Here is a 13448-nt window from a genome sequence, read left to right as displayed (position 1 = left end):
TGAATATATATTGTAATTTTAGAAAGTCTGTTGCTGTTTTATAGATAATCAGCGTCTCTCTTCTACTACAGCTATGCTAAAAAATCTTTCAAAAACACACATAATTATGTTTTTTTGGTAAAGTATCAGGCAAACCTAAGTTATGTAATAGGAATTTAATCAAGCTCACCTCAAGCGCTCTCTTGGCACCAAGGCTGATCATGAAACACTACAAACCAAGATTATGCTGGTACAGCAATGTTTTTGAAGCGTTCTAAAATACATCTGAAATAAAGTAGCTCTAAGTTAAATCAACAGTAATTTTCACAAGGAAGTGGCCATCATAGAAAAGATATGGCCACCACAGAAAAGTCTTGGCAAATAAGGCAAGCCCTCCAAAGCCTTTGAGTGTGTTGAAGAAAGTAATTGGCCAAACATAGTAAATTGTATGGTAACATCTAACTGGACAGATAAGAAGTTGAATCTTTCTATAATATTATTAGCATAAACTACTTTAAAAATGGTGCAGCCTATACTGGAAGACAGCGAAGAGTTCTCCTCATAGGAGTAGCCTTGCTGAACTGGGGAGCGACCATTGCATACATGTGGCCTGCTTTTGAATAGTAAATACTATTGCAATACTATTACAATAATCAAGTCAAAACCCAATAAGGACTATAACAGTTGCACGTCTATTCTCAAAGAAAAGTGGTGGAAGCAAAGGACTGAGTGTCCTCGTATAAAATTTACTGGAAGAGAAATCCAGGTCTATCATTTTGAGAGTTTACTCAAATTTTATGACTGCATACTTAACCACTTTGAAAGGTTTAGACAAGGACCAAAATCCAAGGGCCGAAGAGCAGGGTACCATAAGCATTGGCTCCAACCCATAATAGAATCTCGGCTTTGCCTTTGTTAATCATAAGGCTGTGGTAACCCATTCATTATTTTACAGCAAAATGGAAATTTCTGTAGTGGCATATCATTATAGAATTGATTACTTAGAAGTTATCATCTGCATATCCATACCAATTGAGAGCATAAGTGCCCGTGAGGGCAGCAAGTGAACTAAAGTACAAGGTGAATGAGAAAGTAGAGTATGTTGATCCTTGAAGTACTCCACAAGGAGCCTTGTTGACCAGAAAAGGGATAGGGTCAAATCAGCCTCCTAATATCATCTATACAGCCAAAAATTGTGATTTCACTATTGTAGTTGTGTCAGAAATCCACTTGGGTATCATCCAGTGTCTCAGTGTATTCCCAAAACTCACATAGCTGCTTTACTGGATATAAGTTGATGGAATAGAGCAGCTGATGGGAGCAGAGTATAGTTTCAAGTGATAATGGTCCCATCCCAGTCTTTTTAGAAGTTATTTAGTTTACCTTTTATGATTACTTTAATACCTTCGAACCCAGTTAGAGCTTTGTTTATTGCCTTAGAATTTCAGAAACTGAAGCAAGTGTGTCAAGGACAGAGGAACGATGAGTAGAGTATTAGCTATACTTTCCAGATGTATCTTTTTGAGTATGGCTAGTGTTGAGGATGTTTTCCGATAGAAAACTAGTTGATTCTGTCAAAATCCCTCTACTGTATCATAAAGATATTAGATGCTGCGGAGGGAACTTAGGTTGAATTTTAATAGGAAGCTTAAAATGGGGTTTGACCATCCATAGGAATTCTTTTTACAGGACAAAAACAATTTCTTCATTGGCCATAAAGTTTGTCCAGAACATATCCTGCTCAATGTTTAGAATGAAATAATTGCACTAACATTTTGAAAGGATCAGTGGGATCGAGGCAGACAGATTGCATAAATGCAACTGAAATCTCTCAGAATGGGTGGGAAGTGCTACAATTAGTAATATTAATCTGAAAATCATTTAAAAAGGTAAGTGCATCACCAGGATATTTTTATAATTGCCTTATTAAGATGAATGTTAAGATGAATGTTACCTGCGCATTACGAAGTATATTTTATTTGTTAGCACCTCTGAATCAGACAGTGAAGGAATGCAAAGTTGTAATGTAGACTCTGATATTTTGAGCAAAACAATGATTCCCCTAATCCTGCCCAAATGGAATTCACCAATCCTGTCCGAATGGAAACATACTTATGGGGGGAGATGCCCAATAACGAATTGTAAGACTGTGACTTGAGCATTGTTTCTGTTATAAATAATAAATATAAATACTAATCTTGCATATTTAGGGACAGAGGAACATTAACCAGGGAAGACTTTAAAGGGTGTACATTTGGGATTAAATCCGGATTTAGGATTGTCCTGGTTAATGGTAATGGTAATGAATTGTTACTCTTTCGAGAAGATGCACAAGGAATAGTGGCACTGAGCAATGGCTACAAATGATGTGGAAGCGCAATGACCTCAGTTCTGGAATTTCTTCTGTGAGCAACAGGTGTATCATCTGGAGTAGCAGTCTTCTTTTGAAGAAAGGGATAAACAGCATTCCTGGCTTCTAGGTTCCGCTGGGCACAGACCTGCATAGATAGGCTTCCCTGTGGCGTACCCTTTCTGTGCACCACAGATGCATTTGTTTTTACATAACATGGGCCTGCACATGCTGTAACTAAGGAAAGCGGACCACCAAATGCAAACCTTTGCAGAAAAACTCTAGATGGCAACTGCTAAGACTAAATACTTATTGTATGCTGTAGGTAGAATAAAAACAGTTTAATTCAGTTAAAAACAATTAACACCAAGAGTTTGGAAACCAGTAAATATCTGGCAAATGCTTACAAACCTAAAACAGTAAGCCATGAAAGTTCAACGTGCAAGTGTATCTAAAACATAGTAATGAGACAATTGGTCAGAAAGCTACTCAACTGGATGTCTCTTCTGTGAAACCCTTGTATTGGAATCACAAATGACCAATTCATCACAGTACACCATTGCACAACTGCCCCTAATTGTGGAGAAACAAATGGTCAAAGAAAAGAAAACAATTGTTTAATTCCAATGCCCATATCCACTATGTATCTGTTAAAACTTGATTCAAGTACATAGTTCTGAACAGCAGGCTGCCTGCTCCTCACACATTTAGAAATATTGACCAAAATGTTATCAAAGGAGAAGCAGCCAAGAGTTGGTGAGCTGTTATTTGCCTGTTCTCCAGCTAAAGACAAAAGCTCCAGCCCAATAGTTTAGATACCATTGAGTGAAGCTGAGTAGACGAGTGAAAAGTATTATTCTCAACTGCAAAGAAGGATGCGTTGAAGTTGTTGGATGCATCAGTAATGGAGACCAAAGCAGATGTAAATAGGCTGCCTGTACTTGGAAGGACACTTGGGATATGGTTGGTGTAGGAGAGTAGGGTCTGCAATCCTATGATTACCCAGATTTTTTGCTTTTGTTTCACTGGTTTACGACTTTCTCGGGCTGTGGGCCTGCCAATCAGACCCACAGCCTAGCTGGTCTCTCGCTAAATTGATGTGTGTACCTTAGGTGCATTACCCAATTGGAACTGGGCCACCTTGTCAGACCCTGTAACTCAGGGCATTGGTGTACCCAGGGCCTACCAGGGGCTGAAGCATGTATTATGCCACCCCTGGATGGCCATCTAAATCTGACACAACTGGCTGCGCGACAGCTGGGGCAACGTGGCGTACTCGCCCGTTGCTTTAGGTATAGTATCCCTATATCTAACCTTAAAATGGACACCCGAGTTCCTATCAGTCACTCCTATGGCAGGCCTTGACAATCCTGAAGGCAGAGTGCATGGAATCGTGTGAATTGGGCTCTGGTACGAGCCGAGCCCGGTTGCAGCTTGCGGAACCAAGACCCAATGGCTGTTCCATGATAACGCGTACCATATTAGTAACTTCGGTATGGCGTTATCAAGACATGTCGAGTAAGGTGTCATACGAATCGGGATTCTGACCCCTCACCAATGCTGGCGACGAGGTTAGCATTCCGCCCTTCTAGAGGGACACGACATGTACGTAACTGTGAACCCCGGTTAAAGTTAACTGAAGCCTCAGCTCCACAAAATGGATGCTGCCACCACAGACACGAGTCTGACCTCCTACCGCTGGGAGTCCTTCCAGCGAGGAGAGCTTGGACAAAGGTTTTCCTGTCCGGGGCGGTGTTCGCACCATCCCAGACAGGGTTTTGTGTATCCTGGGTAGGCAGGGCTTTACAAGAAGGTGACTGCGGAGTGGCACCCCGGTGCTCACTACGCATCTGCCGGTTAGAACCAGTTCCAGGGGCGCGCAGCCCCTGACCTGGGGAAAGTCCGGCAGGGGAGAGGGGTGTAACCACCCCCTTCCTGGTCCCACCCCTAGGGCAGGACCTAGTCATGTACCCACCCCTTTCTTTAGGATAAAGACCGGAGCGGGGACCCTTCCAAATTAGATCATCTTTGAATCAAGAATACTTTCTACGAAAGGAACTCTCGACTCTTCTCAAGATTTCTCCCTTGTGGCTAAGGAGTAGTCACCCTGCATCCGCAGGCACCATCTAAGAACTCTGCGGTTTGCTGCAAGTCCTTCCTCAGGAATCCGACGGCCCAGCTCGACGAGAACCGGCTTCCCTGGCACCTCTGACCTCTACCCACATCGTCAGCTCAGCTGAGATCTGTGGGTGCGACGAGACCTCGAGGGACCGGCCATCATCAAGACCTGCACAATTTCTTAACCAGCACGACCACCGAAGGGATCCTCTGGTGAGTGCTCTGGGGTCCGAGAAGCCCCGACCCTGAGCAGCTCCATCACCGAAGTGCAGCCTCCCAGCATCTCCACGATCTGCGTGGGGCCCTTCTGCTCTTTGCTGTTCAGCACGTTGTCTGGTCACTAGCCGCTGGCTGTGACCTTCTTGACGACACCCGACAACCAACGCTGCTGGTCTGGTTGCTCCAGACTGGCCTTTGCTCCCTTCTGCGAGAGGAGCACCCCGGACCCTCCTGGTCCACTCAAGACGCCCTTTTTGGCCCACCACGTGGCCCTGAAATTTGCCAAGGCTTGTTGCCCCAATCCTGGGCCCAGCGACGCCGACAGCATCAACCTTCGTGGGACAGCTCGCACCTCCATCCTGGTCGCCGACAACGCCTCCTGGTCCGTGAGACTGCAGAGCCTAGCGTCGCCCACTCACCTAGTCGAGGTGACGATCATCCGGTGCCCTCCTGGTACCCTCTGACTACTGGCTAGTAGTACGAACTTGGTCCCCTCTGTTTTCAGGTGTCATCCATCTCTGATCCAGGCTTGGATCTCTACGAACTATTTCCACTGGTCGCCGGCCAGCAACTCCTTCCTTCCGGCTCCTGGCTCGTCAGCGAAGACTCCCGACGTCTGTAAAGACTTGTGCAGCCGCAGCCCTTGGGGCTAGGTAACTTCGGCATTTCGGTGCCCGCATAGCCTCCTTAGTTAAGGGTCCCGAGTCCCTCGCTTCCGACTTGCCTTATCGGGTCCGCCCGAGACCACTAAACTTTCCGTGCCCTCGGGCACTTGTATTGATTGTGCACTTGAAGTATTTTCCTAAGAGTTTCGTTGTGTGCTTAGTACCCTGTCCTCATAAAGAGTACAGGGCTGTTGTGATGCTAATAAATACACTGTTTATTTTCATAACACTTGTGTGGTGTCCTTTCACTTGGTGTTCAAGGGGTATGTGATGGTATAACAGCTGGCTTAAAACGCCCTCTAGAGTTTAGCCCGAAGACTGCTCGTATCCACGCTACTAGGATAGCTGGTCTAAGGTTGACTTACAACCAATCACCATAAGGGTCGTTTGGACCGATGCATAGTGGTCGCTAGAATAGTGAACACTGCATATCGGGCCAACTTCTCACAGTTGGTCTTCAGTAGGTAATGAAGTTCTATGGAGATAGACTGAAGAAAGCAGTGTTCCGTGACCATTGTTTCAAATGAAGGCAGAAATACCCACAATTGGGAAATTGAGCCAAAATGGCAAAAAAGTTGAGTCCCGGGGATACCAGCTTTCAGTAAAAGGCAAACAGTGCGAATGAGGAGGCTATATTCAGTACACAAAACATTTGAATGCCAGGGCTCTCCAGCCATGAGAATAAGACGAGTGGAGGCACCTTTGCAGTGATTGTAATCCTGAAGAGTGCTAGAGAAAAAGAAGACTGTGAGGTATGTTATAAAGAAGACAGTGTTTGAAAATAAGACCAAAGTGCTGGCATGTCAGGAACTATGCAGCGTGCCCCAGTTACAGATAATAACCTTACAAGAGGTGCATAGAAACCTTCAGGTCACAAATGCAACTGTAACAGGCAGTGTGATGGGCTGTTAAACTCTCCATTCCCACAAAATAGAAGATGTATACAGCCTAAAAGTTAGTGGACTGTATTTTGGCAAAGCATCTTGAGAACATTGCATATGAGGTACCATTCAAGTTGGTGAAACAAGAAATATGTAATAGGTCCACAAATTTAAACAGTTTATAGCAGAAAGAATGTCTTGGTTACATTGCTGAAACCAACAATTCTGAAATAATTCAGATTGAAGCAACAACTGTTGAGTAGCTTTGTCAAAAATCTCCTGTTTCTCCTTTATTCTGGCCTTGAGTTTTCTCTCTAAAGCTATTCATAAAAAGACTCCGAATTGTCTGCAGCCAGAGAATCTCCTTCTAAGTTTTCAAATATACTCTTCAGTAAATGTTGGCTTGTTCCCAGTACGAATACTTACACAACAAAAAGGTAGTAATTGGGGCTCGCATAATAAAATTTTATAGTTTGTCAATCCTAAACTAATTAAAAGTTGTACTAGCATGTTTGGTGTAGGTTTTAACAATTTTTTTTTACTTTACTGTACCTTATGTTGCATAGATAACAATCTGGATTGTATTCTGTTTTCCTTTATTTACCTAGTCTCCTAGATGAAGCTCCTGATGTGTACACAGCTACATATCTAGTTCATGGTGTGGCCATCGGCCAAACAAGTCTGACTGCAACAGTTACGGACAAAAATGGGAAACAATATAACTCTGTACCACAACAGTTTGAAGTAAGACTCTGTGTTTTAGTTGACGATATATGGCATTCTAAGCTTTGTATATTGCATAAGTTAAATGTCCACATTATTGGGTATACGAACATTTGATGTGAAAGAAGCTAATATAAAATATTGCTAAAGGATGAAAGTGGTCCTATCTTTACCTCACCTCTAAGTACAATTCAGAATTTAGGTTACATTTATTGAGAACTTAAACTATTTGCTTGTTCACTGAATTTTTTTTAAATTAAACATTTCTTGTAAATTCAAGACAATCAACTAACATATGGCTGCGGTCTTCCACGCCGCATAGCCACAGGTGTTTGCTGCCCCACCCCCAGTAATGGCGATCTCTCTGGTGTATTGGCGTGCAGCAGGCAGGCCAGCGTCCTCTGAGGGAATCTGAAAACAAAATGGTTAAACTCGGAGCGGTGCGGGCGATCATGAGACTGTTATTACAGCGAGATGAGCAGCTGCATATGAAATTCTTTGAAGTTCTTGAGAAGTGTTGCCGATCTCCCTTGAGTATCGCATCTGTGTGGGATGAAGTGGCGGATTTTGATGGAGGGAGGAGGAAGGCATTGAGGCGGTGAACAGCTCTTGTGGAGCGCCGTTGAGCTGAGTGGCATGGGCAGCAGGTTGCAAGAAAGACCGGTATCGCCTGGATTTAAAAAGATGCTTGCACAGAGGGCGCTTCATGCAACAGCATTTTGATTAACAAAGCAGCGGAAACTGAAACACCTCAAGAAGAAGGTACGGGACTGTGGCTGGTGTGACCTGGTGGGGGGCCTGTATTAAAGTATTGGAGCAATCACTGGGACACTACAACAGGAAATTAAATAGTATTTAGAAGGGCTTGCAGTATAATTCCCCGCCTCGCCTCTGCCCGGATTGTACTGTTCTGCACTGCCTGCAAGTCTCGGAGGGTGGAGTATTTATTGCTGAAAGGTGGAAGAAAAATGTTTCAGTGTAGCTGCAGCCGATCTGAGGACTTGGAGGTTGGGCCATTTCTACTGCTGCGCGCACTGCTGCGTGCCGCTCGGTGGGTCGGTGAGATCTTGACCTTTTCCAATCTAATTAATAGCAGAGCGTTAGTTCCGGGAAAGGCCCCCCCGGGGACAAAAACTTTACGGGAGCATCAAACAGAGTGGGGAAGAGTTATTTGGCGGTAAGGACTGGTGTATCCCCAAGCAGTGATTGCATTCTGGGAAATTGAGTTAAAAGGCGCAGCAATCTGTAAAATGGAAAAAATATTAAATACCCGCCCTCCTAAAGTTAAGACTTGGCGACTACTGGCCAAAGAAGTGAAGGAGGTAAAAGAGGCAGCTTGCCTAGCTGGGATGGCTGGGATGGAAAGCGCCCTTCCCTTACATGGTCTTGACTCCACTTTTGAAAGCTCCGAGGATTAAGATGGAAACTCCACTGCCAAAGTAGCGGTTATAGAACATCCAGTCCAGGTAGGGGGTGTACCTGGGAAGGAAGGCACCAGGAGCTCTCCATTGCGGCCACAAGAAGGCGAACTTGATTGGCAAAAAACGATCGCCGCAAAGGAGATTAAGCAATTTTTTTTCACTGTTTTTGAAAAAGACAATGCCGCAAACTTCCTCTCCTGGTCTCAGTTTGGGCACACAGAACACTAAGGAGCATCCTGGTATTGCAGGAACCACAGTCAGGATTGATGCACTAGAAACCGGATGTGTGGTCCTCAGAATGGGTAATGCGCAAGTAACTTTAAATGCTGACTCTTCTATTAATATTGAACACCTGCCAGGTTCTAACCACGATGAAGAAACTGGTCAATTGTCTACCCAGAGCGGGATGTCTGCAGCAAAATTGGCATCCCCCGAAACTGCGCCAGGTTTAATTCTCCACCATGATGAAGAAACTGCTCTATTGCCTATCCAAAGCGGGATTCCTGCAGCTAAATTGTCAATCCCCGAAAAAGTGCAAGTTTGTGATCAGGCTGCAGATGCCTCTAAGAGTCTAGCTAGCTCCCTGATACCCTCAGTCTATAGCCCCTCAACAGGAGGAGTTGGGGGTAGGAATTTTATCTCCAGCTGTAAATCGTGCCAGCTCCAATCTCAACCTTAGTTTTAACCTCAATCCTAATCTAATGGTTGAGTCAGGGGGGAATTTCAAATGAGCATCAAAGACATGTTAAATCTGATCTTAGAGGAGGTCTGTGACTTCAAAAAAACTCAAAGCAGAACTGGCCTCTCTCAACCTACGTTTAGAGAAGATCGAAAATACAATGGGATGTTTCCCAGTTAAGCTCCAGCAGGCGGAAGAGAGGATATCAGCCTTAGAGGACCAGCTATCATCTGTTCTGCAGGAGGTTTAAAGCAGAAGCCAAAAGCAAGCATGCATTGGAAAATAAAATGGAAGAATTGGAAAACCACTCTCGAAGATCGAACCTTCGCATAGTGGGTGTGCCAGAGGGATTGGAAGGGTCCCAAACCCTGCAATGGGTGAATACTTTTATTAAACTAAAAGTCATCCCTGAATTTCAAGGAGATCTCACGATTACGAGGGCTCACCGTGTTCCGGTTCATCCATTCCCCAATTCTACACTTCCACGAACAATAGTGATAAATTTTGCCAACTTCCGTATAAAAGAAACCATCTTAACAAAAGCAATTCAATAGTGGCAATTTGCAGTAAATGATACAACCAAGTGTCGAATTTTTTCAGACATGACAGCTGCAGCGGCTCTTCGCAGGAAGGAGTTTGTTAAAATTCTTCACCATTTCAGGGCGAATGGGGCACAAGCTTCAATTGCCCAGCAATCAAAGTTGAGAGTCCTGGTGAAGGGGGAATTCTTTATCTTCACTGGTGTAGATTAAGCCCAGGAATTTTTATAAGAGATTTCTCAAGTTCTGAAGGGCTGAAAAAAAAATATATATATATATTCTGTATGATTTATTTCGCCTCCTTGGCCTATTACGGGGATTAGGGTAATATAGGGCTGTGGTGTGTTGACTATGATTGTTATGAGGTCAAATAGGGGGGCTAAATACAATGTTAGGTGTCATTATTAAGGTCTCACGAAATGTATTATGGGAGAAAGGGAAGGTCACATCGCTGGGTATGTGGGGCAGCATCACCGGGGTGTAATTACAAGACACCCGAGATTAGTAGGGGGAGGGAGAAGTGGTGGGTGTGGTGGAGGGAGGAAGGTCCACTTTTCAGAGGGGAGGCACAGTGCAAAAAGGGGAAAATGAAGCCTGTTATTTTTCAAGTTGTGTTGATTATTTGTATTCATTACCAAATGACTCTAGGTAAGATGGTGGGTGGGTTAACATTTTTGCTTTATTTTACATATGGCTAATAGGCCAATGCTGAAAGTTGTTTCATTTAATGACAACGGGTTGAATAATCGTAGAAAAATGCGTGCAATTGAAATGTGGTTAAAAACTGAAAATCCAGGGGTGATTCTTTTGCAAGAACCCCACATTCCGATTATAAAACTTCCAGAATTTTCTTTGTTCAAATCTTGGGCAGCTTATAGAGGATTTTCGTCATCATCAGCCTCCCATAGAGGGACTGCTATATTTTTAAGTAAAAAAATACAAGTGGATGTGGTTAATTCTGGTAAAGATCAACAGCGGCGGTGGTGTGGGTGACATGTTCATTTAGAGAGAGATTTAGACCGTTGACATTTGTTAGCTTTTATGCACCTGTAGAAGACAGTCCTAAAGCATATGAGGAGTTGTCAATCGCTGATTCAGGTTCCTGACGATAAAATTGTAGGAGAGGATTTCAATATTTTGATGAACCCTCAATTAGATTCCTCAGTCCATGGGAAAAGACAGAAACCGAAGTCTTTTAAGGGCTTGCAAAATTATGGTGGTTTTGTTCCTCATCACATATTGATTTCTTTTTTGATTTCTCAGTGCTTAAATTTTTCTCAGCAAAAATTCTTTTATAATGGATTTTCTGATCATGGGATGTTGGCACTGAAAATCAATTTTGGGGCGGGTACGAGACTCCCTAGGCATCGGATTTTAAATAAACAATACTTTAATGATGAGGATTGGGTAAAGTCTATGGGGTTGGAGATTAAAGAATTTTTAATTCGGAATAATCAGTCCGCCGCAACCAATATAGTCTGGGACTTATTCAACGTGTTTTTTCGAGGGTTAATAATTGGAAAGGATGCAACAATTTAAAAAAAAGCCAAGTCAGATAAAGTTAAATTGGAAGATAAGATCCAAGTACTCCATGAGGCATTTCTACATAATTCCTCTGCTTCTATTAAAACTCAGCTTGATCAGGCCAAACGAGAACTTAGCTCTTTTTATTACACTCAAAGCGAAACCATTCTTCAATAGTATTATCAGAAGACGTACGAGGAGAGCAATTTCACGGGTAGACTTCTGGTGTGGCAGGCCAAGGAGCAGGCGGCGGCAAATCAAATTACAGCATTAACTTGCCCCTTGACTTCCTTGTCTACAGAGGACCCGGTGAAAATTGGGGATTTAATGCTTAATCTTTATGCGTCTATCTATGGCAAGTTTAAGACGGTGGATGACCATTTATTAGAAAAGTTTCTCCAGGATAATCCGTCACCGATACTTTCGGAAACAGAGAAATTATCTATGGTTTATCCAGTTTCTCTGAAAGAGTTGGAGGAAGTTGTCCAAAGCCTACCTAATGGTCAGGCCTGTGGCCCGGATGGGCTTCCTTCTGAATTTGATAAAGTTTTTTTTCTTTTTTTTTCCAGATTTTTTTCTTCAATTGATAAATTCTATGTTACAAGTAGGGGTAGTTTCAGGATCTTTTAGACAAGGGAATATAGTGAGCTTTGTGAAGAAGGGTAAGAATAGGATGGATCCTAATTCCTATCGCCCAATAACATTACTTAATTCTGACTACAAAATCGTCCCCAAACTTTTATCACTTAGGTTTAATAAGTATGCGGCAAATTTGATCCATTCGGATCAAAATGGCTTTATCGCTGGCAGACAATTAGCCACTAATACTCATTTTTGACAGAGGCTTTAGATTATTTTGATATACAGAGGATACCAGCTTTAGTTTTATTATTAGATGCCGAGAAGGCTTTTGAACTCCTGGTTTGGGAGACTCTGTTTACAATTTTGCAGCATTTCGGTATTCCATCCCAGATTATATTTTTGATCCGTAATCTGTATGTTGATGCTGTTGCCAATGTGGTTATTAATATGCCTGTGGCAGGGTCATTGAAAATTAAACGAGGCACAAGGCAAGGGTGTCCTCTATCGCCAGTTCTGTTTGCGTTTTTCATCGAGCCCCTGGCGATAGCCATTCGGAACTGTGCTAATATTTGCCCCCCAATTCCATCAATGCCAAAATTAAATTTGTATGCAGATGGCATCATGCTCATAATTAAACCAAGAATTGAGGTACAAGCCAAAGTCTTCCAGTTGTTTGAAGACTTTGAGGCTTTAGGCGGCTATTGGATTAATAAAGGGAAGACCGAAGTATTGCAATGTGGGAGGGTAGCTTTAGATCTGCACCCAGATATTTATACTTCTGTCAATACTAGTCCAAAGAGATATATAGGGGTATTTTTCAGTGAATCTGTCAACGATTTATATCAATTGAATTTTGCTCCTCTTCTTAAGAAAGTTCAGGGCTTGTTTTCTCGGTGGAGCATCCTCACCCTTTCTATTTTAGGACGAGTGGCTTTAATTAAAATGTCTGTTCTTCCATTATTTAATCTTCTTTTCTCCACTATACCATGCATGTTATCTGGTTCCTTTTTTACTCAGGTAGAGTCTATGTTTACAGCCTTCCTTTGGGTAAAGAAAACACCTTGTATAGCACTCAGCACTGTATTATATAAAGACTTGGATTAAGGTGGGTTAGCTCTTCCAAACCTAATTTGTAAAGACAGTCAAATCCATTCCCCCATAATGATTTTTAGATCCCCGAAACTGGTTTGTTATAAGTGCCTTCAATGGTTTTTTAAAACACTACAGGCTTTTTTAAAAAAGTACTCTATTCCTGCAATCCGTTCAGTTCAGTTCAGTAATTCTTTATTCGATGATTGAAAAAACATCATAAAAGTACAGTATATTTACAAAGTTAAAAATAGAATTAAATTACAGCTAAGGATCATCTGGAATTACCAATACAAACAGTTAAAAGGATAAAAAATGTACATGCTTAAAAACCACATAATTTTAGCTAACTCCTCTTGTGTTCCTTAACCTCACTGCGAGCCTCAATAAATTCATAATGCAATAGAGTGTCCATGGGTCATTAGCTCTTTGCAGGTAGAGTAAAGCCATTTTGGCATGCCTAAATTTTTCTTTTTTTAAAATTTGTACCAAATATTTACACCGGGGATATTTAAACAAGCATTTACAATGCAATGGTTTTGCCTTTGGAAAAGTTAGAGCTATTGGCATTGCTCATGACATTTCTTTTTTTTGTTTTACTTATAAATAAATGGCATTTTTATTTACATTGCCAACCTCAATGAAGGTCGAAGTCTCACAATGCCTGTCTCACAAGGCA

The 13448-nt window shown here is 42.4% G+C and overlaps 1 protein-coding gene across 1 annotated transcript in view; it reads left to right on the top strand.

The window, feature by feature from the left end:
• Positions 1-13448, top strand: part of NUP210 (nucleoporin 210) — a 519503-nt gene that overhangs the window by 354171 nt on the left and 151884 nt on the right. The window contains exon 23 of the mRNA XM_086939009.1: positions 6821-6956. Coding sequence (XP_086795135.1) covers positions 6821-6956 — 136 coding nt within the window. The remainder of the gene's footprint in view (positions 1-6820; positions 6957-13448) is intronic.

This window comes from Lissotriton vulgaris, chromosome 9 (assembly GCF_964263255.1).
Source record: "Lissotriton vulgaris chromosome 9, aLisVul1.2, whole genome shotgun sequence".
In the NCBI taxonomy this organism is placed as follows: domain Eukaryota; kingdom Metazoa; phylum Chordata; class Amphibia; order Caudata; family Salamandridae; genus Lissotriton; species Lissotriton vulgaris.
The sequence above is the reverse complement of the archived record's forward strand: the minus strand, read 5'-3'. Positions and strand labels throughout refer to the sequence as shown.